The sequence below is a fragment of the Ambystoma mexicanum genome, chromosome 6q, assembly GCF_040938575.1.
Source record: "Ambystoma mexicanum isolate Mex_15411 chromosome 6q, UKY_AmexF1_1, whole genome shotgun sequence".
In the NCBI taxonomy this organism is placed as follows: Eukaryota; Metazoa; Chordata; class Amphibia; order Caudata; family Ambystomatidae; genus Ambystoma; species Ambystoma mexicanum.
Genome location: NC_090937.1, coordinates 176994139 through 177021113, shown reverse-complemented (window position 1 = coordinate 177021113; position 26975 = coordinate 176994139). Strand labels below are relative to the sequence as shown.

At 44.4% G+C, this 26975-nt stretch overlaps 1 protein-coding gene across 4 annotated transcripts in view; it reads right to left on the bottom strand.

Annotated features, from left to right (window-relative positions):
• Positions 1–26975, bottom strand: part of SLC49A3 (solute carrier family 49 member 3) — a 684087-nt gene that overhangs the window by 324212 nt on the left and 332900 nt on the right. For all 4 annotated transcript variants that reach the window (XM_069630598.1, XM_069630601.1, XM_069630599.1 and 1 more), the window contains 2 exons: positions 16187–16263; positions 15937–16074 (listed from right to left, as the gene is read on the bottom strand). In XM_069630598.1, the coding sequence (XP_069486699.1) occupies positions 15937–16074; positions 16187–16263 (215 nt within the window). The remainder of the gene's footprint in view (positions 1–15936; positions 16075–16186; positions 16264–26975) is intronic.

The following is a 26975-nucleotide window of genomic DNA, read 5'->3' as shown; positions in this document are numbered from 1 at the left end:
TGTTATATCTCTATCTTTTGGCAAATGCAACCAACAACACTGACCTTCTAATTTCTTTAGAGACGTGTGAGGCTTCATCTACAGTCAAGTTGCAGATGTTACTGGTTCAACGGTTGTTTCAATCTTCAACAGCACGTGGCTATGAAATCAAACAGACACTCGTATCTGTTGTTTCTCCAAGTGGCATCTCACATTATTTCACATGAGTAAAACAATTTGGTTTTACACTTATCACATATCAAAAATGCTTTTGAAGGCATGGAAACAGATAATTGTATGCAAGAAGATGGTGAGCATATAGATGCTACACTTCTATGTATCCCCTCTGACCGCTTGCCTTCCAATGCCGAGGAAAGTGAACGCCGCGGCCTCGTCGACTTTTTTGCAATTGTATTAGAGAACTAGACCCGAAGGTCAGTTGTGGAGTGGCATACTGCGCCCACCATCTTGGTTGAGAAAATGGCGGTGCGCTCGCATTGTACGGATGCATATTGTCTGCATCTGTAATATTTAACATGTTATTAGCACAAATTGCAGATGATAGCACAAATTTAGAATGCCTATGATATTACTGTATTAGTATTTATTATCCTCAATATATGACTCGATGTTATAATGGATAGGAGTTTATATAAGCAAGGAATTTATACAAAGAAATTGTATAAATAAGAGATTAAGCATGTCGTCTTTTCTTACAAACGTCCTGATGTTAGATGGGTAAAAACACCCATATAAAGATTGTATAACTGCATTAACTGCAATGACTACCATGCAAGATGGATAAAAACACCCATATAAAGATTGTACGACTGCATTAACTGAAGTGACTACCCTGCAAGGTGCGGCATGTGTCCATGTGAGATACTAGTCATGATGGAAAGGCAGATCATGTGTCTATCTAATATACCCCATCGAACACAGGTGCAGGTTACTAACATTTGCACTAGATCAAGTGTATTGGTTTCAAGCTGGTCAAAGCGACTTCTTGGGGAATACCACCCCAAAGGAGTTGTTTCAATGATTGTTATTTCTGCAGAAATAAACTCCAATCAATGCCGATATATAAACCTGCCTGAACCACATTTAAATCATAAATCGATTTTTGTTCCAAACTGGAAGATCCAAAAAACCTTGATAAATGCGAATCCTTAATACCACGCCTATCAGTAAACCCCAAAACAAAGCTGAAATTCATACTGATATACAGACCACCAACCTACGATGCAACCTTCACAGACGCCTTCAAGGAAGCAATCACCATCCTAGCCATCAAGCACAATCATCTGATCATCCTCTGAGACTTCAACATCTGGTTCGATGAAGAAACCTCAACCACACAAAAATCTTTAACCGCCCAATTAGCAGCAATGAATCTACAAAAACTAGTCAAAGGATCAACACACTCGGAAGGGCACACAGTTGATGCAATCTTCACCAATAAAGACCTCATTACCACAGCACCCCCAATTCAAATACTCTGGAGCGACCAACTCATCATTCCATTCATAATCACAATGGCCACTCCAATAAACAAGCAACAAGGCAAACCACCGATCACCATGAAAAAAACTGGAGAACCATCAAAAATTCTGACCTAATTGAACTCCTGGAACTCAGCAAACCACAAGCAACAGTTATGGAAGAAGCTGACCTGGACAAAAAAGTAGCCTTAATCCACACCTGGATCGTAATGTTAAGTATTTCAATCAGGCGATACACCCTGGTCTCAGCCTAGTATGCAGCGCACAGCTGAAATGCTTATTTTATTATGTCTATAGTTTCAATATTCTGAGTGATATACCACTCATTTCACACCCCTTCTCACAATACCCCAGGTCACAATGGACCAGGAATCAGGCTGGTTGGTAAAGGTAATATTTATTTATTTAGTTATTTAAAATTCAAATCAAACATATGCTTTTTAATAGGGAGCAGCAATCACCAATGTGGTGACAATAACAGATAAGAAGGTATGTAAGGCAGATAAATTCACTTTTAGCAACACAGAAGAAAAAAAACAGAGAAAAGAACACTTTTGGCTTGTTTGAAAAGATAGCCCTTATGCTAGGATTTCCCCCTGCCAGATTCCTCAACCCACGAATAAGCAATTCTAAACAGATATAAGGAAGCATCAGGTATTCAGAAATAAAGAACAGTAAACAGAATTTGAATACAACCTTCCCTGCCCAAACAAGAGAGAAAAAACGAAAATTGAAATCTTACATTTTTTAAATGACATTCGAAAAATGGCTGTGTAAAACCCCTTAAATCAGTACAAATTTCTATGGGAGCAACATTGACAATATGGTAACAATCATGAGCTATAGTTTGAGCAAAATTAACCACTTTGAATTTGAATGGAAGGTCGGAAATAATTTAGAGTGAAAATCACACGTGTAAAACTTTGCAGAAATGTAGATTCCCGCCTAAATTTAACCAAATGGTTTTAAAGAAAAACGGCTGAAATATACTGATTGTGATTGCGGTTTTTAGTTTTGGGATGTAGCTATAGGTCTTAGGTATACTCCAGAGTTGAAATGAAGTCTCTAGCTATTAAATTGAGTGATCATCAATGTTGAATGAGAGGCGTTTTTGGAAAATAATGGCGTGAAAAAGAAAACAGGAATCAATTTTTACAAGGATAGTTATGCTCTACACTAGGGCATTCAGGCTAGATTACCAGATTGAAACACAGTAAGCTCTAGAGTTGATCCGCGGAACCAACCCCAGCGCCTCTGTGCCTGCCCTGGCAGACCCAGTTCAATTACCCGGGGGAGGATTAAGGGTTTAGGATTTCACAAGACAAAATTATTTAAAGAATTAGCACTAGCGCAAAGAATCAAAGGCAAGGTTTCAAGAATGGTTGTGACAATATTACAGTTCTTATGGTAAGGATAGGATGGTTTAGAGATTGGGATAGGGCAAGGCAAGGTATACTATGACTTTCTATGCTTCCTATTAATACTTACAGTCCACTTTAATTTAGGATTTTGGACCATCAAGGGTTCTGGTCATCACACGGATCGGGTCTAACCAAGGACAGCTGGGCAAATCGGGCGGAACAGGATCCGGTGGGTGGTTCTGGTCACCGGACTGCACTTCTGGTTACTGGAGACTGGAGATCAATGGGATGGAAAGTTTGCAGCAGGCATGCATTTAATAGCAACAAGCCAGACTGCTTCCCTTGGGTTTTTGGGATTTGTTTAGAATTTGAGTTTGAGGGCTAGCTGAAAATGGAGTCCAGCAATGCATAGACCTTGGCTTTGCAATGAAAAACAGGCACCAAGATGAAGAAATCAGGAACAGGACGCCATGCAGAAAATCAGGAAAAAAGTCAGGAATCAGTGTGTCTGTGTGCTGTCAGTTTCCCTTATTTATCATGCCAAATGGCATCACTAAGTATATGGCAGGGGCAGGCTTACTGTCCACACCCCTAATGCTAGGATTGGGCAGAAGCACAGTTTCCGCCTTGCTTTTGGCTGATTGGATCACAGAAAAGGATGTCATGTTTATGGTGTTACTTTTACAATGTCTAGAAACATCCCCCAACTCCTAGAGCCAAAATCTAATTTCTCCACAAATACATATGTATGTAGTTATGACCTCTAAAAAAATCAGGTGCACGGGTTACATATTTTGTGGGTCACATTTCAATCCAAATCCCAAGTATGTGGGACCTGTTTTTGCCTTTCTGCTAGCATTATGGCAATTTTAACCATGAAAGATTTGGTCTAACATTTCCCAATTTTGTACATAGATGCACAATTACCCCTGGGATATGTGTACACAATGTTATGTTTGCAACATTAATACTTTTTGCGCAATCGGTCATTCTTTATAACTTATGTTCCTTATGCAGTACTGAGTCCTACCAAGTCTTCAAATGAATAGCATGAAATTAGATTTAAAACTACCAACTCAGTTGCAAAATAGGCATTTTAAAACCAAATGTCACTTGATCCGTTTTTTTTTCTTTTCCAAGTGTAAGCAACTGTTAATCCCTTTGAAGCAGAATGAGGGGCCTCTCCCTTGACTGAAGTTTCCTGCCCCTCCCACTTGAAAGGTGAGAGTCTTAGCCTGCTATTGTCTTAGCCTGGGGCAAAGACGAATGTCTGATGCAACTTGGAAAACCCCATTGTCCTAGGTATTCAAAGCCTCCAAGCTAGCAATTAGCCTTTCCTGTGCCAGCAGTTTGAGGTGTCACCCTTTCTCAGGGCTAGCACTGGCAGAGCAGGTTTTTTTTCTTTTAAATATAGTTTACCAACTTATCCTGGGTTTAGCTTTGATTTCCTTTTAATGCTAACAGTAGCAAATCCTTTTACATATCTTAGATAATCAAGCCTTTACCCAATAATATACTTAGTCGATTTTGCTCTTCATTCAGGCAAAAGCACATTTAACTAATTTCTTTATAATCGGTTTACCTATGCAGCAAATACACACTTTGGGCAGCTCTATTTCTTTCCTTGAGTGCCGGAGTTCTTTGCAGCATGGATACATGTATCATGCATCTGTTTAGAATATTTCTCTGGACAGCTGATTCTTGATACTTGTTGCAAAGAAATAGCTGCGTTTCCCGTGGAAAATGAAAACACAGTCCCTGGTTTGCTTTTGCAAAGATACTTTTGATAGGGGCTGTAATTCAAATGAGGCCCGGTTCCTCTCTGACTCAAGAATGATCCTGGGCACTGCAGGGCCTTTTTGATCATAGAGGTTTGGGAGGAATTGATGAATTTAGTGCCAAACAGCACTTTGAAGGTCGAAAAGATGACATTTTAAAAAGGCATTTTGGGTTTACAGCAAAGTAATGCTGCTTCTTTCCTTTGCTCCATGTAAAATGTTGCAGAGCACACTGGCACATTCCTGCAGTGAGTACTCTGTTTTACCCCACCTGAAATGGGGTTGGTAGGGTAGTGCAGCCATTTTCTGGTTGTGACCAAACGCAGTTTCGAGATCTTGGCGCACACAGGGGTCAGCCCGGCCATTTTGTGCTGTTCCTTGCACCAATGCAGCAAAGTAATGTAGTGAAGCATAGCTGAGTGGCCCAAAATATCCCACAGAATCAACCCTAGACGAAATCGCCAAAGAAAAACCTTTCACTCCCTTACATAAAAGAAGGATGGCAAAATGGTTCACCCCACTACCATGAAAAGGAAAAACTGAAAACTAGAATTAGAATGGAGGATCAACAACAACACTGCACATAAACTAAAATTTCTGCAACAGATCCGGTCATACAAAAAGGAAATACAAAAAGCGAAGAAGAAACATTACGATAACCGAATCTTCAAAGCACCAAGCACCCAAAAAAACTCTTCAAAATCATAAATGAAATAAAACACCCACCTGGATGCAACAACACGCCAATTCCATCAATGAAACTATGCAATGACCCAGGAGACCACTTCAAACAAAATCATTACCATCCAACAAACCATACAAAGCTGACCACGCAATCACACTATAGACCCCACCTATCCTCGGGCGGAACATCCAAACAAACTACAAAGCTTCCCTGAAATATCAGTGGAGACTTTTGTCAAACTGGTAAATCAAAGCAAAAAAATCAGGCTCTCCCGAAGTCCTCTGCCCCCCAGACATATACAAATCAATTCTCAAACAAGGAACTCCCATGGAATACCATAGGAATCTCCTTAACCTTTCGATCTCAACAGGAAAAGTACCACAATCCTTCAAATCAGCATACATCAGGCCGCTACTCAAAGATACAGCAGGAAACGTAGAGGACCTATCCAACTATACACCCATCTACAACATCCCTTACATAGCCAAACTGCTAGAAACGCACATATACAAAACAATCCAAGCATTCATAGAAGAGAACTGCCTACTAGACCAGGTGCAAGTTGGCTTCAGACCAATGTGTCATGATCTCTGCTTCCAAAAGATCAGGACTTGCCCGACTCCCTTGGAAGCAGACCCATAACCCCGGTTCCGAGTGCCAGCCAGTCCCAATTGGGACCTTTTGGACCCTGTCCTGGCGCCAGTGGCACCAGGCTCATAAAGATGCCCAGTCCCAGCGCTGGAAGCGCCGGGCTCATAATGCTTGGGTGGACTTACCTGCAGCAGACCATGCTGCTTACTTACCTGCCAGTTGAACCCCTGATCCTCTTCTGTTTGGGACTACTTTTCCTGTTGGGTGGGGCAGGAGCCACTCCCTAGGTTCAGAACACTGGAACTCCTCTGGAAAGCAGGAACTCTTTTCTTACCTAGGCGTGGCTGTGGAAGGAGACACCTAAGCACTACAGGAGGCTATTTAAACCACACCCGATGGATGAATCTTGCTTTGTGTTATTCTGCATTCTCTGCAGCAGAACGCTCATCGTGTCTTCTGCTTCTGATCCTGGGCCTAAGGGAACAAAGGCTTACCATCCTGGAATCCAGTCTTCAGCAGCACCTGTAAAGACAAAGAAAGAACAGGTTAGCACTACGGTCTTCAGTGGCAGCGCATCTCTTACCTGGTCCATCGGCTGTCACCAACGCCTCGCGCTGCATTCCGGCATCTGAAAGACAAAGGCTTACCTACTCTTCACACGCTCCGGAGGCCTTCGGCGCTGCATCCCGCATCTGAAAGACAAAAGAAGGTGCGTTTAAAGACATTGGGCAACTTTATTACTCACGTGCCATTACTCCTTCCCACGCCGAATCCAGTGGGTATTCCAGCACCCTTCAGCTTCTCTAAAGCTCCGAACTTGTACCTGCAAGATAAAAGGGACAGTTAGTGCGCATCGTGAAGCAGGCTACAAGCGCTTACTTACGTGCTTCCAGGCGCTTCTATTCCTCACGCGGGTTCGATCCTCAACTCTCATCAGCCCGCCATCCGCCATCGCCGGAACCCTGCAAAACAAGAGATATCATTACAAAAGACTTTTAAGACATTTGAAGTGCCCAGAACTTACCGTTCGTGCAGTTAACGACAGACAGCAGTCCTCTGAGGTCAAGAGGCCTGCACCCTTATCCAGTGAAGAAACTGGTTACGGCACCCTGCCCCGAGGCAGATGGAGAGCTCGGCGTTCACTTACCTAAGGTGAGGGCGTTAACCTTTGGGGTTCTACAGGAGAAGAGAAAGGGAAGAGGAGAGAGGCACCCAATAAACCCAGTTCATTAATCCCATATTTTCTATCTGCAGACATCTTACTCTTTAAGTCAGACATACAGTGCACAGAGGTCCAGCCCAAAGAGCCAACCGTGTGTTACACATCACCTTTGAAGATACGGCATTCATCCAGTCAAGACCGGCGCCTCTGCGGGAATCAGGTGAGCGTTACAGAACACAGAGCCTACCGCAAAACTCCCACCCTCGCGCTATGGAAACCTCGGATACCGACCAGCTAGCCCAGTTACTTGGGGAACTAAGAGCAGAAGTGCATGCAGCCCGTCAGGAAACGAATGCTCTAAGAAGGGAACTGATTATTTCCAAGGAGCGAACAGACGATCTCGCTAGACAATTGCTACAGTCACAAGCCGGACAAACTCCGTTACCCGCATCAGAGGCAAATCTTCCTTCAACATCCTCTACGAACCCAGTGCAGATCAACCTACCTGGGAATGTACCTCTGGCTCCGCCCGAACGATTTTCTGGTGACCCAAAGAGGTTTGCAGTATTTATTAATCAGTGCCGGTTGCACTTCTTATGCCGGCCAGCAGCTTTTCCAACTGATCAAGCTAAGGTAGCTTTCGTGCTTTCGTACCTTAGTGGCAATGCGGCAGACTGGTCGATCCCTCTAGTTAATCAAGATGATCCGGTTCTCCATGATTTTCAAGCTTTTCAGCTCAGTATGGAAAAACTGTTTGCAAGACATTCACAGGGGCAGGCCTTGGACACTGAGCTCCTTTCATTGCGACAGGGTAATCAAGACCTTTTGGCTTATATTGCGTCTTTCAACAGACTGATAGTGGAAACTCGATGGCCTGAGGACAAAAGGATTACGCTGTTTTATAGAGGTCTACGTGGAGAGCTCAAAGATGTGTTAGCCCAAGTAGTGAATCCCCCGCAAGACTGTTCGGACCATATTGACTTAGTCGTTCAAATTGACCACAGACTGCAGAACAGGAAGGCCGATCGTTCCAAGTTTGATGCTCGAGTATTTTCCAAACCACCAACCCCTACCAAAGGAGTAGACTCCGGGGAACCCATGCAAATAGGGGGCCTGAAAGGACCACTAACACAAAAGGAGCGGGAAAGGAGAAAACAGCTGCAATTATGCCTCTATTGCGGAAACTCGGGGCACTTTCTTCGAGACTGTCCGGTGAAACCAGCCAAGAAGGCAGTAGGAGCTGCAGTTACCAGGGTCACAAACTCTGAGCAGGGAAACGACCTCGCCCGACAAGAATAGAGGTCCTCTTGCCGAGCGTTAAAACCAGTTCAGTGACCTCGCATTTCGTGATACCTATGGTCCTCATTAGCCCTGAACATCTGGATCGATTACATGCGATTGAAGCTTACGTCGACAGCGGTGCCATCGGCAATTATGTGGATCATGAAATGGTTTTGAGGATGAATCTGACTCTTTGTCCAAAGGCTGTAAAGGACGTCATTACTACGGGGGATGGTACGGAGATAGCATCCGGACCAGTAACGCATACCACCCAAGAAGTGACGCTAGTAAGTCAAGATGGACACCATGAGAAGATCATGTTCGATGTGATCAAGGCCCCTCAGTTCCAGATTATTCTAGGAATTCCTTGGTTAGAGAAGCACAATCCTCAGATCGATTGGCGAGCAAGAACGGTTCAGTTTCCAGAATGTGTCTCTACTTGTCACCCTCGACCTGGTGTTGCACTGGCAGCAATTTCCTCGGAGGCTCCCCAGTTACCTCCTGAATACCTAGAATTCCAAGATGTTTTCCGGAAGGATCAGGCTAACTCTCTACCTCCTCATAGGTCTTATGACTGCCAGATAGACCTGATACCTGGATCTACTCCTCCTTGTAGTAGAATGTATGCCCTCACCGAGCCTGAGAATCTTCCCCTCCGACAATACCTGGATCAATGCCTAGCGAATGGGTTTATTCGTCCTTCCAAGTCCCCTGCTTCCTCAGCTTTGTTCTTCGTTCCAAAAAAAGAAGGGGACCTTAGAACTTGTATAGATTATTGCGCCCTGAACCAGATCACCGTTAAGAATAGATATCCGTTACCTTTGATCCCTGAACTCCTGGACCAAGTCAGAAAAGCATGCATATATACAAAGCTGGATCTTAGAGGAGCCTACCACTTGGTACGAGTAAAAGAGGGCGATGAATGGACGACGGCCTTCCGCACCAAGTATGGGCTATTTGAATATCAGGTCATGCCCTTCGGACTTTGCAATGCCCCGGCCGCCTTTCAATATTTTATGAACGATGTCCTCAGAGAGCTCATAGATGTGTGTGTTGTTGTTTACATTGACGACATCCTCGTTTATTCTTCATCGGAAACTGAACATCGGAAACACGTGAAAATGGTCCTCGAGAGATTGCGTCAACACAAACTTTTCGCTAAGTTGGAAAAATGTGTTTTCAACGTGACTGAAGTTGAATTCTTGGGATTCATGTTATCACCTAGCGGAGTGCGTATGGATTCAAAGAAGGTTGATGCAATTCTCAAATGGCCATCGCCATCCTCCGTAAAAGGTGTTCAAAGCATGTTAGGCTTCGCTAACTTTTACCGCAGGTTTATCCCCGAATTCTCTCGAATAGTCCAGCCCATCACCGCCTTGTTAAAGAAAAACAAACGTTCTGAATGGTCTACCGAGGCGGAACAAGCTTTCCAGAATTTGAAGACTAGATTTATCTCTGCACCGATCTTAAAACATCCTCGCCCAGAACTCCCCTACATCGTTGAAACTGATGCTTCGAGCCTTGCCATGGGGGCAGTTCTATCACAAAAGGACCCAGTAACCAATCAGTTGCATCCCGTGGCATTTTGGTCCCGCAAATTCTCGCCTCCTGAAATCAATTACACTATTACTGATAAGGAACTTCTAGCTATCAAGTCCGCCTTTAAGGCTTGGCGGCATTATCTTCTGGGGGCCCGACACACCGTTACTGTGATTACAGATCACCGAAACCTGCAATATTTGAAAACCGCAAAAGCTCAATCCTCTAGGCAACTCCGTTGGGCACTATTCTTTGCCGAGTTTGACTTCATAATTACCTATCGACCTGGTACAAAGAACGGTAAAGCTGATGCCCTTTCTCGGATGGGAGTGGAAGAACATTTGATCAATCCTAAACCTGTACCTATCATTCCCGAACAAAGAATTCTAGGTGTAATCGCCACACAATCCATAGAGGAAGTTAAGGATAAAGCCAGGCTACTGGTAACTCCAGCAGACATACAGAATTGGCATCTGCAGGGAAAGGACTTTACGGTGAAGGACAACCTATTATATTTCCAAGAACGGTTATACCTGCCCAGCACAGATTTACAGAAAAAGGTAATCTCTTGTTATCACGATTCTTTAATGGAAGGACATCCCGGTATGACCAAGACCTCGGAAAAGATCAAGCGCTACTTCTGGTGGCCGTCTTGGAAAAAAGATATCAGAGACTTTATAATGTCCTGTGGAGTATGCGCCCAAAACAAGAGTCAAAAGGAAAAACCAGCCGGCCTCTTACGCCCTATTGAAATCCCGCCTCGCCCTTGGCATACGCTTTCTATGGACTTCATCACCGATCTACCTCCATGCTCCGGATACAATACGATCATAGTAATCGTGGACCTATTCTCCAAGATGGCGCATTTCATTCCACTCAAAGGCTTACCAACAGCAGCAACTCTGGCCCGAAAACATCGTCTGACTGCACGGTTTTCCTTCAGCTCTAATTTCGGATCGAGGTAGTCAATTTATTTCTCATTTTTGGCGAAGTTGCTGTCGGTCGGCTCAAATTGATGTGAGTTTTTCGACTGGCCACCATCCTCAAACCGACGGACAAACCGAGAGGACCAATCAAACTCTGGAACAGTATTTGCGCTGCATGCTACAACAAACTGAAAAAACTTGGAAAGATATCCTTTGGATAGCCGAATATGCCTACAATAACTCTGTCCACTCGGGAACTGGGAAGACCCCATTTTTTCTTTTATACGGTAGTCACCCTCGAACCTCGGAGTTGGATCCACTCCAAGATCTAGGAACACCAGCAGTAGACCACCTGCATTCTACAATCACCCACGCCTTTAAGGAAGCTGTTTCTCACCTTCAAAGGGCTAAAGAACAATACAAGAAAGGAGCAGACCAACATCGGAAGGAAGCCCCCCAATATCAAGTAGGAGATCAAGTCTGGTTATCCACCAAATATCTACCTCTAAAAGGACCACGCACATTCAACCCAAGATACCTTGGTCCCTATTCCATCACTACCATAGTAAATCCAGTAGCGGTCAAGTTGGACTTGCCCCCTCACATGAAGATACATCCGGTCTTCCACGTCTCTCTATTAAAACCCGTGCAACCTCAAACCCGACTAACTACATCTCCAAAACCTATTCTAGTTGATGGAGAACTCGAGTTTGAAGTCAAAAGCATCCTGGATTCCAAGATCTCCAAATCTAAACTATTTTACCTGATTGACTGGAAAGGCTACGGTCCCCAAGAAAGATCCTGGGAACCTGCAGAATATGTCCATGCGCCTCGTCTAATCAAAAGATTTCATCGAACATTTCCTAACAAGCCCAAACCCCCGGAGAAGCCCGATTTGGGAGGGGCCTTGAGGGGGGGTGCTGTCATGATCTCTGCTTCCAAAAGATCAGGACTTGCCCGACTCCCTTGGAAGCAGACCCATAACCCCGGTTCCGAGTGCCAGCCAGTCCCAATTGGGACCTTTTGGACCCTGTCCTGGCGCCAGTGGCACCAGGCTCATAAAGATGCCCACTCCCAGTGCTGGAAGCGCCGGGCTCATAATGCTTGGGTGGACTTACCTGCAGCAGACCATGCTGCTTACTTACCTGCCAGTTGAACCCCTGATCCTCTTCTGTTTGGGACTACTTTTCCTGTTGGGTGGGGCAGGAGCCACTCCCTAGGTTCAGAACACTGGAACTCTTCTGGAAAGCAGGAACTCTTTTCTTACCTAGGCGTGGCTGTGGAAGGAGACACCTAAGCACTACAGGAGGCTATTTAAACCACACCCGATGGATGAATCTTGCTTTGTGTTATTCTGCATTCTCTGCAGCAGAACGCTCATCGTGTCTTCTGCTTCTGATCCTGGGCCTAAGGGAACAAAGGCTTACCATCCTGGAATCCAGTCTTCAGCAGCACCTGTAAAGACAAAGAAAGAACAGATTAGCACTACGGTCTTCAGTGGCAGCGCATCTCTTACCTGGTCCATCGGCTGTCACCAACGCCTCGCGCTGCATTCCGGCATCTGAAAGACAAAGGCTTACCTACTCTTCGCACGCTCCGGAGGCCTTCGGCGCTGCATCCCGCATCTGAAAGACAAAAGAAGGTGTGTTTAAAGACATTGGGCAACTTTATTACTCACGTGCCATTACTCCTTCCCACGCCGAATCCAGTGGGTATTCCAGCACCCTTCAGCTTCTCTAAAGCTCCGAACTTGTACCTGCAAGATAAAAGGGACAGTTAGTGCGCATCGTGAAGCAGGCTACAAGCGCTTACTTACGTGCTTCCAGGCGCTTCTATTCCTCACGCGGGTTCGATCCTCAACTCTCATCAGCCCGCCATCCGCCATCGCCGGAACCCTGCAAAACAAGAGATATCATTACAAAAGACTTTTAAGACATTTGAAGTGCCCAGAACTTACCGTTCGTGCAGTTAACGACAGACAGCAGTCCTCTGAGGTCAAGAGGCCTGCACCCTTATCCAGTGAAGAAACTGGTTACGGCACCCTGCCCCGAGGCAGATGGAGAGCTCGGCGTTCACTTACCTAAGGTGAGGGCGTTAACCTTTGGGGTTCTACAGGAGAAGAGAAAGGGAAGAGGAGAGAGGCACCCAATAAGCCCAGTTCATTAATCCCATATTTTCTATCTGCAGACATCTTACTCTTTAAGTCAGACATACAGTGCACAGAGGTCCAGCCCAAAGAGCCAACCGTGTGTTACACATCACCTTTGAAGATACGGCATTCATCCAGTCAAGACCGGCGCCTCTGCGGGAATCAGGTGAGCGTTACACAATGAAACGGAATCAGCTGTCCTCTCAATATGGACTACCTAAAAGCAAACGCAGATTCGGACAACAGTACTGCCTTGATACTTCTAGACCTATCCGCAGCATTTGACACAGTTAACCACGACATCCTCATAACGAGATTAGAAGGACTGGGAATAACAGACACCACCCTACTATGGATCAAATCTTTCCTAACAAACAGAACGGAAACCAAACGGATGAAACTTTTCAAGTCCAACACAAGAAACTCCACATGCGGAGTACCACAAGGATCATCTTTCTCCCCGCTTCTATTCAACATCTACCTTTATTAAGGTCAAAATCATCAAAAGACACGGCTTCACCTGCTACAACTACGCCGACGACACACAAATCTTCAAAATACAAGACACCCAAGAAGAAAACACAACACTAGAAAACTGCCTTTGTGATGTTTTCAATTGGATGAACTCGAACCACCTCAAAATTAACCGAGTCAAAACAGAGCTAATGATCATCACAAAAAACGTAGGAGACAATTACTACATCCCTTGGCCAAGAGAACTCGGTACGACCCCAGCACCACCGTCGGTTGTAAAAAATCTGGGGGTCCTGATGGACGACAATCTCACTCTAGAACCACAAGCTCTACTCAAGAAATGCTTCTTTCTCCTGCGAGCGGCAAAAAGGGATCCCAGCGTTTCTATAATTTGCCAACAAAACACTTACTATCATCGCTTTCGTCCTGTCCAGAGTACATTATGCCAATACCCTATACCAGGGTATGCCTGAACGACGTCTAAAAAAACTACACTGCATACAAAAGGCAGCAGCCAGATTCCTTCCCAAACGACCCCAATGAGAACACATCACACACGCACTAAAAATACTACATTGGCTACCAATAAAACAAATAAAATTCAAATCAATGTGCATCACGCACAGAGCAACAAACAAACAACCAAGACGCACAATTCCTGAGAGATAAATTACGCCAACATCAGCCAACAAGAACGCTCAGATCAAGCAACATCTGCCTGGAACTGAAACCCTAAAACAGAAAAAAAACTCAGAGGATCCTCTTTCTCTCACCAGGCACCGAAAACTTGGAATGACTTACCAAAGAATATACTGAACACAAGAAGAAGACCACCACAAGAACACACACACACTGCCAAACAACGATGAATGAAGATACCGATCGTGGTTCCCTCCAAGCAACCGAATAAAAACAGAATCTAAGGAACGCATTCCACGACATACCATACGACATCAACAAGAGGAGGACTAGAGGACACTGAAGACTGAATACGTAGACAGCCCAAGATGGAAGCACTTAGACGACTCATCCATAGCATACTGGCCATGTACCACACCCGAAGTTTCAGCAACCCAATTCACATAGATAGTAGGGAAAAGGGGCCACCCAACCCCTGGCCATATACCTGAGGAGGAGTATAGACACATCAATCACATTATACATAGTTCATTAGAATACAACAGGGAGTGCGCTGCGCTAAAACCCACAACAGTCAGACAGTCAAGAAAGGATAGTAGCAACTAACCCCACCGATATTAATATAATTTAAACTGAACAAGATGCACCACAACCAGGACTTTCACCCCACTAACCCACCTTCAAATCTCTGCATACCTAACTCACCCGAAAATTCACACAACCTTCTCTCGCCAAGCAAATTGCACGCACTTTACCACACCGCATCGAAAACAAACTAACAACACATAAACAGCACCAACTGCACTCGTGGTCTCGCCCCGGTCCAATACTTACACCAAAGCACAGCACACAGTGTATACCGAGCTGAAGCCGCCAACAGCACACCACCTCTCACTCTCCTACTCCCTCTTCTCCCGACTAACCCAACTCCTCGCCCGCCTTCTTGTTTACAGATCAGCCAGTGTGCCTGGGGACCAACTCCTTTGGTCACGGCGCTCAATATAAATACCTTTAACATTTAACTGCCTTCAGCCTCGTGCTTAATTGCTAGTGGTAAGACTCCGCCCCGCCACCCATTCCCCATTTCACCACGGACCCTCGTATCCTGGGATGCCATGCTCCAAATTTACGTGTTGGGACCCACAGTGAACAATATAACAGATACAAATGATTTGTCAACATTTGTAAACATTTTCTGAACTGTTATTTAATTAGGTTACACATCATTACAAAAAGAGAAAGAAGACGTATAGTTATAAATGCTCACATATATCACTTTGGTCGATGGAATAAATATTGAATAATATGCCAATATTTGTGTCTTTTCTAGAAAACACAGGCCTTGAACCAACAAACGAAATCAAGAAGGTACCGTCAGCTACTAACAATTCCCTTGTCAAAATTAAAAACCTTTCTTAAGCATTCACTGAGCAAGCGAGTGGTTTACAGAAAGCTAATTTAAGCATTTATTAAGCCCTATCCAGGCATGTACAGGGCATCATTTATTTAAAAAATTAGATAAAGCGTATGTGCCGATTTGAAAACGTCAAGCAATTAGTTAAAGCTGCGTATCAACTGCTTCTGCAGGAAGTCAATGCAAGTAAACATTTAATAAGACAATAGCATTTGAGATTGTATTAAATATTTGAATAACTGTTTAATAAATGCAAATTTATAAACACTAAGTTAACTTTTTACAAGCAACTTAAAGACTAAATGAACTGCTTGTAGGCGAGAAATGTTTATTCCTTCTTGGTCACTGTTATTTAAACATACACCTGCTTGATAAGGGGTTAAGAACTATAAAACAAAAATAATAAACATTTCTTTTTGTCTAGGATTTGCATTCTTTATCTTAAAGAAAACTTGCCTTTTTCAAACCTGGCCAGAAAGGCTCTGAGGTAGAGTTGACTGCACTCGCTGACGGAGGTGTTGGCGGTTCACTGTGGCAAACTCCCACAGTGGCAAGAATGCAAGCCAGTACTGCTGGAACGGCATACATGCCAACCTAACATGGGGAAAAAACAGGGAAAGCAATCACTGCTGCTTATCTGCATCTTTGACAATTTGATTCTCAAAACAAAAACCATGAAATGATCACAGAAATGTATTTTAATTACCATAAAAGGAATGTCTTCCTTCTTATGAACCAGTGCGGGGGAGAGCAAGTTAGCCAACAGTATGCCCAGGGGATTTGCTAAATTGAAATAAAGGGAAACAAAATTGAAAAGTCATCATTAGGAGTTCCATCTGATCGCAATACAATATTACTGGCCAGATGGAGCTGCACCACCAATGATGCAGAAGAGTGAACTGAGCACTAAAGTAGCCAATAGTTTTGGCTTTTGTATAGTGAAATGCTTGTGTGTCCATGTAAGCCTCATCTAGACCCATAGGCAACTTCTAATCCCCACCTATTAGAGGTCTGACACATTACCCATATTGGCATAAAAGTATGAACCCTGATGAGTAGTACAGGGATTTATCCCCATCTATGATGCCATTAGGCAGTACACGAATGACCCACATAAAACAATACAGGAATGGGGAGCACCCAAAACCTATGATATAGAAATGCCCCTGTTCTGAGAGTAAAGGAATTTCCCTATAATAAAGCAACAATCGCTCGTTACCCATTCACTGGCGTAACGCCCCCCCCGCCCGTAGCCCCCACGGTGCGTGGGGCCTCACCAGCACATGTCCTGGGAGGGGGTCTTTATGAAGGCAGAGTGACTACAAAAAGAAACTTTTTGACCCCATGCAATGGAAGACCCTAGGCTGGAGGCCTCCATGTCATGGGGAGGGGAAACCCTATGACTTCAAAAAGAAACAGTGGGCCTCATTATGAGTTAGCCGGTCTGGAAACAACAGTACTGGTAAGCTTGCCGATAGCGTTGTTTCCGGACCAGCAAACTACGAGTTCTGCGAGCGGGTGCCTTTCAGCCCACCAGGTCTGAACTGGCAGGCGGAACGGCACTGGCGCGCAGAAATACACGGATGCACCGGCACCATTCATAAATGGTGCCGGTGAATCCGGCCTCCCCATTCCCATTGAGTCCAAAGGGACTCATATGGGAATGGGGAGTAATATTTTCTGGCGCCCGGGAATGGGCAATTAATGGGTCCGCCGGGGCTGTAATGCACCAGTAATTGCCCATTCCCGGCCACCAGAAAATTCATGACTCTGGCGGCAGCCATGCCGGTATATACCGGCACGACTACCGCCAGGGTCATAATGACCCCCAGTATCATTTTGAAGTCGTTCTGCATTCATAAAGAAATTATTTCCGTTATGGTTCAGTCCTTAAAGGAAATCATTTCTTTATGAAGTTAACGTGACTTAGGGCTCCCCTTAACCGCATGATGGGTGAGTGTATGGTGAAAGGGTGCACACCTAAATGTATAGGTGGGTGCCTGGGTGTGTGTGCCTGTATGGTGAAAGAGTGCACACTTAAATGTATGGATGGCAGAGTATGCATGAGTGTATATGGTGGATGGCTGGGTATGCTTGTGTTCAGGGTTGCAACAAAACCTACATTTTGGGGGGGCTAACCCTTCAAATGTTGGGAGAGGCGCTAACTTCACGGGCAGTGGGGGAGGGGCAAACTTATTTGTGTGGTGGAATTCAATTTCTTTACGAATTTTAATGAGACTATTGTAGTGCAGCTTCAACGTTACACGCATTTAACTCTCTCCCACTTATGGACTGCTGTGAGAATTGAGTAGTCACCTGTTCCCTCTCTACCCTTCCAATTACTCCCCTGTCATGCAAGTACTAAACCCACATCACGATTTCAATTGGCTATAAAATTTGGCATTTGAATTTGTCAGCAAACACTAGTTTGTGCAAGCAGAGTTTGGATTCGGATTCTGGTTCATATCTGTTGTCGGTTGTCAACACCCAGCTGGGCTAGGACAGTGCAGAGTGATAACAGTATGCCCCATCCCGGATCCAATCCCAAAAATGGAAAGGAAAATAGGATGCACTATTCTGGAGAAGATGTAGTAAGTCAGGGTTTGCTAGCCGCATCACAAGTATGGCTAACAGGTACTAACAGTGAAATGCTTTACTATTGTAATTGCTTAACAGCAAAACCCAGGTGCAGTTTAACATCTTTGTCCTGTTCTGCACAGCAACTGCTCTGAAGGTCAGCCAGGTCGAGTCAACATAGCCCAACATTTCAGGGGGGGAGGAGTGCTGAATCCCAGTCAACTCAATTGTGTTGCACCACTACTTGTATTTAATGCCTTGATTACTTATTGGTAATCTTCATTACTCCTAGCCCCATTCTTCCTCGTCCCACTACTTGTGCATGAGGCACTCTGCCTCATACAAAAGTACTGGGATGAGGTAGAGGTACATGGAGGTAATGCCTGATTTAGCTACCTGTAATCTGCATTACTCCTAATCCCACTCTTCCTCATCCCAGTACTTACCTATGAGTGAAGGAGCCTCATTTGTAAGCTCTGGGACAAGGAAGAGGGACGTGGAGGTAATTCTGGGACAAGGAGCTGATTTTGGAGGTTGGGGCAGGGGTGGGAGAGAGGGGATGTTTGGGGGGGCGAGATTGTCTGACAAATCATAATGGTTGTCCATGTCCAGTCTAAGCAGGCATGATATGTGGTATTAGCGGCTAGAGAGGCATTTTGGTGCGCCCAGTCTAGTCATTCCTCAGTTTGGTATGACTTTTTTTATAACTGGGTATTTCTGATAAAGCAGTCCTGCTAAGTGTAATTACCTGGCTAGGCTGCCATTTTGGTGCTGCCAGACTAGTCGTTTCTTACTGGGGCATTGTATATTTTTCTGGGAATCTGTGATAAAATGATATGATACAAGTCATTTATAACGCGCCTGTACACAAGTGTTTCTATGCGCGACAAGACACAGGAGGGAAGATAGAGGCAGGACAAAACAAACGATCTTACTAGGCCTTGTGTCATTCAGATCGTGCAGGTGTGAGAACGAGAAGTGCAAGGGGAAAGGGAGGGGGGAAGAGCAAGGGAGAGGGGAGGGGAAAACAGGGCAGCAATTCTCTGAGTAAGTGCAGCCAGGGCAGTGCAGCTCTGAGTAGTGCAAGGAGAACAAGGAACTGTAGGGTTACAGTTACAGCCCCTGAGTGCGCGGTAGGCCCAGAGGCAGTGCAGGGGTGACTGATCAAGAAAGAGTCTGCACATAGTGAGACTCTGAGGGTAGCCCAGCAGACAGGTAGGTCAGGTAGGCCAGGAGGGGAGGGAGCGTGAGAGAAAGCAGAGGAGATGATGAAAGTTTTGAGCTGCTTCCGGATCTTCAGGTGGTCCAGCTGAAGTTTGAGAGGGCAGGGAGGCCTTTCCAAAGGGAGGCTCCTGCATAGGAGAGAGATATACTCCCCACTCTCTGCCTGGGGAAGTGTCTAGCCCTTCGAGAGTTGGAGGTAGCTGAGCAAAGGGCTGGAGAAGGAAGGTATTTTGGAAGAGAGCGATAGATGTAGTGTGGGCCCGGGCCCAGAAAGCTTTGTGGACAATGCAAAGCAGGGCAGAGAGTAGAGGAAGGCAGGTTGAGAAAGAGGCTGTTGCAGTAGTCCAGCCTAGAGAGAACCAGGGCTCTGGAGACAGTGAGCTTCTGGGGGGAAGTGAGAAAGGGAAGAGTCCCTTTGAGAAGGAGCAGCTGGTAGTGGGACTTCTTGGCGATGTCTGAAATGTGAGGAGAGAAAGAGAGAGTGGAGTCAAAGATGACAACCAAGTTTTTTGCCTCGCAGGAAGGCGAAAGAAGGGGGCCCAAGGTGGGCGGAGAGAGTGCGAGAGGGAAAGCAGGGGCAGAGGTCCCAATGAGAAGGATCTCCATCTTAATGGCATTAAGGGAGAGATCGGTGGAGGCAAACTAATCCTGAATCGCAGATATACAGTCAGGAATTAGAGAGAGAGGAGAGGAGTCTGAGGGGAGCCTGAAGGAAAGTTGAGTGTCATCTGCATAAGAGGAGAAGATAGAGATCAGGTGGGCCAAAGGGGCCAAGAAGAGGTTGAAAAACCAGGGTGAGAGGATGGAGCCATGGGGAACACCACGGATATAGAGAGGCGTAGCAGAGAAAAAGGGACCAAGGTGCACCTGGGAGGGACAGTCCAAGAGGAAGGACGTCAGCCACTCAAGGTCCTGATCCGTGATGCCCAGATTCTCATGGAGTCGATTAATCAGGATGGCGTGGTTGAACGTGTCTAAAGCAGAGGAAATATCAAGGAGGATGAGGGCAGAAGGAATGCTGTAATCAAGGTTAGAGAGCAGATTTTCACAGGTTTTCAGGAGTGCAGTTTCCTTGCCTCTGGCAGCTCTGAAGCCAGAATGATGGTGATGGAGACAACCAACAGAACCAGTGTGGAGAGTAAGCTGGAAGATGGCCAGTTCTTTCCAACAAATTGCCCAGGAAAGGGGTGATGGATATTGGGCGATAGTTTTCCAGGCAGGCAGGAAAGGCAGACGGCTTCTTGAGGAGTGGGTGCACAAGGGAGTGCTTAAAGGGAGAGGGGAACATTCCGGTGGTGAAAGAGTGATTACATAAATCAGCCAAGGCTGGAGCGAGGGTGTCGATATGGTCCTTGATGGTTCTAGAGGAGCAGGGGAGCACCTGTTTGGATAACACATTCAAAGATCGGACTTGTCCAGAAACCTCATCAGGTATTGTCAGAGAGAAAGAGGATAAAGGAGGAAGAGAAGTAGAGCTGGCCAAGAGAGGAAGAGGGAGAGGAAGAGGAGATGGGAAACTGGATGTCCTGAGTTTTAGAGGAGAAATGAGAGAACAGAGCCATGCAGCGGACTGGGAGGGAACAGGAGAGGTAAAGCCCGCAATAGGATTGACCAGTTACTTACAGATTTGAAAGAGTTTGGCCCTGTTGTTAAAGGCCAGAGATGCAGGCTTCAATGAGTCTTCTCTTCTTGATGAGTGTTATTACTTCGACTGGCATTTTGGTGCAACCAGTCTAGGTTTGTCTAAATGTGGCCTGGCATGCTTTACTGTAATGTTATTACACTGGTCTACATTGTGTAGCCAGTTGGACATGTTTTCATTGTGGCATGGCATTTTTAATAGCAAAGCATTAATGTACATGTGCCATGTTGGTGACTTGCATGTATTGGATTGGTGTTACCCTACAAATCCATTGCAAACACTCTGGCTTTTTAGCCATTTTTTCTCAGAGAGTGCGCTGAATATTGCATTAAAACACATATGTATATCTTTCTCCTAGTGCAGTGTGTGGCATACCCCTTCAACAGCACATTTGTGCATATTACGCAAGTGTGATAATATAGGCCGGCCCAGAGTGTGGCGCGACCCGTGATTTGTTGCTGAGTTGGGGGAGGGCCCCCTCAGCATGGCTCGCAGGGGTGCCCCCACATTTTGTGTTACGCCACTGTAACCATTGAGCTTAATTATGAACAATACCAGACAGTACCAGTACTACCTGCCACAATCAGGCAGCAGAGGAATTGCCCATCTTGACAGATTACGACTATTACCCACAGAACTATTGTGAATAATACCAATCAGAGAGTATTGGAATGACTATACCCCCCACCCCTCCAGGAAGGCAGCACTTTGATGTCCTCAACAGGTAATACAGGAAATGCTGCATTCAGTGTGCTGGCGAAAAGCCACAGCGTTGCTCAAATATAGCAAAGAGTTGCTCAATTATGCCAGCAGGTCAGGGTTGCTGCTCCAATAGGCCTGGGATGCTCAATGTGCCAGTGTTGTTGAAGGACCTATTATGCAATGGCTGATGCAGGTTAAATATTACAGAGCTATCAAATGAGGTCACTAAGTAACTGTCATGATATTGACTACCTTTACTAGCTGTCACACTGCCCCAGTAGAGACATTATATCCTCACCCAGTGTTGGGAGAAACTGTCGAAGGCACATATTGGCCAGTTTGCACAATGCTCAATCTTAAAAACACACAGCCATCTCTACACTCACACACTGCTAAACATACACCTACAGGTACAGAGGCACACTAAAGCTTGCAACCAAACAGACAGGCACTCCACACATGCAAGCTGCACAACAGTGCGATAATGTGCTTTCTAATTCGGAGCTCAAAGGTATCACAGCATTGACAGATTAGAGAATAATGCTGCTTGTCCGGGCGACGCATTATACAGTAAAGCAGAACATGTCTGCGGTACATGGAGACCACTAAAGGCCCAAGAAGCAGGCAGTGCAGTTTCAACACTGATAATCAGAAAACTGATGATAGTAGGCCGCACTCCCAACAAAAATTCGAAACTCCAGTATAGTCAAACTGTGAGTAAAACTATTTTTATTGCAACCCTAGGCACTAAACCCGCAAGAAACCATGTTCTCAAAATTACACCCAAGGGCTTAAGCTGACCCTGACTTTTCACATTGAGGAAAGTTTCTGCAATGGACCGTTTGAGTTCGAGTTTAATGAAATCTACCAAAATGAAACAATCACCATCCTTGGTTCATGTAACCACATACTTCAGACAGGTAAAGATTAAAGTGATTGTTGGAAAGAATTGGCATTTTTCAGAATGATGAAACTATGAACACATTGTTTAAATAGCTTCCACATTTTGAACATGGAATAAACAATCATTGAGAAACATGCTAATAAAAGCAGAATGTAGTAAAGAACAAGACAGTAGCACATCATCTGGACGAGGATATTTTCCTTGTGGAAATGGCCAACCTGGCTAACCTAACAAAATTATTTTGCTGCTTGTGACTATAGTACTGTAATTGATGACATTCCATGCCCATGTGGGATTTACTCCATGGGCTTAACCTCAAGACAAGTAAAAGAAGTCAAATATTAGAGTGGACCATGTAAACCTCCATTGGCTCTTCATTTTGTTGAAAACAAATATAAAGTTGCCCAGCTGACATGTTCTCCTAGAAGTGATACAGTCTGCAAAGAGGAGATCATTTAACAGAGGTTACAAAACGGGAGATCATTTGGATGGGGAGACACAGGTCTATTGTAAGGGTGCAGAATGAGGCGACTGGCACACAGGTGGCATAGTGATTGCTTTAGACTATAATACTAGCCGATATACCCGGCGTTGCCCAGGATTTTATTCGCTCATAGGTACAGGTAACTGCGCAAAACTTGGTGCAGATTGCTGAAACAGTGTGGAATTGTATAAGGAACAATGCTCCGCCAAGCCACAAACACATTTTGACTTTAGCTGAAATCTGGGGAAAGGGGTGCAGTGTTCAGATGTCATGTAGCCAGTAAGGTCCGTGTACCCAGTAATGTCCGGAAGGCCCAAACAGGTGAATGCAATATTTGGTGAAGATTGGTGAAACGGTATGGAATTGTATAGGGACATATGTGAATCCACAAACCCACAAACGTTCACTTTCATGCTTAAATCCGGGGCAAGGTATGGGGTGTCCAGGTGTCACATAGCCAGTAATTACCATAGGGTCCCAACAGGTGACTGTGCAAAATGTAGTGCAGATTGGTGAAACGGTGTGGATTGTATAGGGAACAAAATATATAGATACAAAAATGAAGAAAACCTATCTCTCCCTATATCTATGAGGGGTTTCCCTGCCTCAACTAAAGTGCTAATGGGTCTGTCAGGATGTCTTTGTAACTTAAGGAGTCCACCGTCCAGCGTCAAAACGTCCCCATATCTATCCCTTACACTTATAACTGAACTAAAAGGTTGCACCAATGTTCTTGGTCCAGGAGAATGACTCCTGGACATCCTTTCTCCTGGACTGGATGGCACAGTTCTGGTTGCAAGTTCCTCACCAGAGGGAATTACTCCCTTCCCCTGGTTCTGATACGTCACAAACAAAAAAAGGATTGCTGATCCTTTAACACTCTGCCTCAAAAGGTTCACTATTTCACACCTTGAAACACTTGTGTATAGGCACGTTATACAGGGGGAATGACCCCCTTCCCCTGGATCACTGGTTTGATCCTCCTTGCGAGCTCATTTACCAGGAGAAGGACTCCCTTTTCCTTACCTTCTATGACTTTATTCTCACAGTTCACAACACTAGGGGGGAATGTCAACCTTAACCTGGCCTTTTTGTAAACTTGGTTTCACAGTTCAACCCTCAGGGGTTAATAACTAACAGGGAAAATGTTATATGTTAAAACATCATCTCATCCACCAATAAGGAATATCATGACACTCAAGAGTAAAATAAGGCACCAATTCCACAATGTGATTCAATCACCTCTGAGCTGAACTATATCTGCCCCTATCTAAGAAAGTCTGTGTCTCTGGGGGAACCCATCCCTAGGGAGTGCTGTTGCGCCACCTATCCAACAGGGAAAGTGGGAGAGGATATCCCTCCACTAAACTACAATAAGCTAATTAATAGGCTTGTATCGTTGTTCTTAAAACTGAGCGTGTATAGTCACTGACCCACTGTGCTCAACTTCAGTGTTTGAGACCCCTTCTGCCCGAAGTGGGCAATATCACGTGTGGCCCATCCATCAAAGGTCCTCACTGTAGGCTAACAATCTAATAATAAAGGGGACTAAAAAGGCTACTGTAGAACAAACAAACAACCCACAGTGCATGCAAGTGGGGATTTTCAAGTTTAATGTACCAACACTTGAGTGTGCGCATGTGGATTTGTCGAGCACTACATATCGTGCCGTCCCATGAATGAACAATGCCCATAAACAAAAAAATTAATAAAGGTTGGGTTGAACTGTTCTGCAAGTTGGGCTGCAGCCGGCTCCTGAATAAGAGCGAGGATAGCTGCTATGTCCCCCAGAGGTTTTGAATGCTTGGTTTTGGTCCTGAAGAATGTGATAGATTGATGCGTCATAGAAGCTACTAAAATGGTGCCTGAATGTCCCTTCAGGTTTTCCTGGAAAATTATTCCAGGTCTCCAACCTTAATAGGAAGATGCTGTTTGCGGCTGTTTACTGGTTTCCTAACATTTACAAACAGAGGGAGAATTCCAGTTACTTGACAAGTGTAAATAACAGGGAGCAATAAGATTCCTCTAGATACATTGATAAGATTGAGGCCAAAACTAAAACAATTGTTCCATTTCTCTGAATACGATAGAGAACGTTTCTTTGCAAGAGTTGAGACATCACTCTTGGGGGTAGAATACTTTGACTCTCATGCAAAAAGGGTAAACAACAATAACAGAAGCTCACGGCTTCTATATGGAAACCTAATATTTATTTCTTAGCATATGAGATTATTACAGGCAACCAAGTTTATGGTTAAACTTGGGTACAGACAAAAAGAAGACAATCACTTGTCAAAAGAAGAGTATCGCAGCAACACCATATATAGGGTGAGCTTCAAATTTATTATGGTGAAATACATATCTTTAGAGTTTAAGATATGGTGGATGTAAATTACAGAGAACATTTCTCTTCTACATTTATAGATAAGGCATAGATATGAAATGTATGAATGTCGGCTCCTAGGAGAAGGTCTAATCAGAAATATTTTGTGACAACTGATATCAACAAATTACAAAAAAGGAAAATATACTGCAATGTTTTGAAATTGTGTACCTGGTTTGTTATTAATATCACAGGATTTGAACTAGTAGACCAAATGCAAGGATGACAGAGTACACAAGTGGTTTTAGATTGGTTTACAATTCCCAAGTTTATTTTCTTTAATTATGCAAAAAATGCTATATCAAAAAATATATATATTCGACATTTCATATAATTCTGTGGCCCATACTCTTAATTCATTCATTCACATTTATACTTTCTTCATCAGTCTCTCGTTCTACACTTCATACTTTGGAAAAATGGTCTGTATATAAAAAACAGTAAAAACATCTGTTATCTCTACATATGTTTACAATTCATTGTGAAACACATCCCCACCAGTTAGGGGTATTACACAAGTCTGTGTTCTGTTATTCCCACAGTTCTCACGTCCACAAGTCTGTGTTCTGTTATTCCCACAGTTCTCACGTCGACACGTGTTTCAGTTGCTCTCAGCGAGCATCAACATTAATGCTCTCTTTGTATGGCAACCTTCTTCAGGACAAAACAACCCATTTTTCAGGCACATGTATTGACATGGGCCACACCATCTCCTATCCTGATGGGGTCAGGAGGAACAGTGGAATCTGGAGGCCAATAGTCCTCTCGTTCAAGGTAGCAACAGCCACAGCTTCCCAGGTGGGTTCATCCAAGACGGAGTGTTCTATGGATGAAATGTCTGAGGCGGAGGCTTATAATTCCAAAGCTATCCGTCTGTCAACGCCTTTTCTTCTGGTTCATAAATCCGATTCTCGCCGTCACAGATTTTCTTTCCTGCCTGCATCGAAATGACGCATACAGCAGCCAGCGGGGTCGTGAGTACCATCCACACGAATCCTCGTGTTCATGTTCATAGAAAGCGGACTTTTAAGTCCGCTTTCTATGAACATGAACTTTTAACTCCGTGTTCATTTTATGTCTTTGAAGAGAAGGAATCGAGCTGTTGAGCATCCTATCCTTTTCACTTCTGAAAGTTTGGCAAAGAAAATATTGACAAACTGAATGTTGTTGTCACGTGGGTATGTTTGAAAGCCAACAACTGTACCCAGTGCTCCATTAACTAGTCCTTGCTCCACGTCAAGGTTACGTTTAAGCATTACTCTACAATTTAAGGTTAATTTTAGTATTTTTTTCCAACCCAGCTGCGTTGGAGACTGAATTTTCTAAACTATTTAGTCTTGTTGTGGCTTGCTCACACATGGGTAGTGTCATACCATGTATGTCTAGTTCGTCTGTGGCGCTAATTTCCATTGTTGGTTGCATTTCTTTATTTAACATTGTTTCATTGAATTTGAAACGGCTTGCAAGAGTTGGCATTAAGGCAATACAATTGAAATTTTTGTGCGTAAATTGTTCCACAACATCAGTAGCACATGCATTATCGCCATAAAGTGCATGAATGTGCTGGGTTTTCAATATT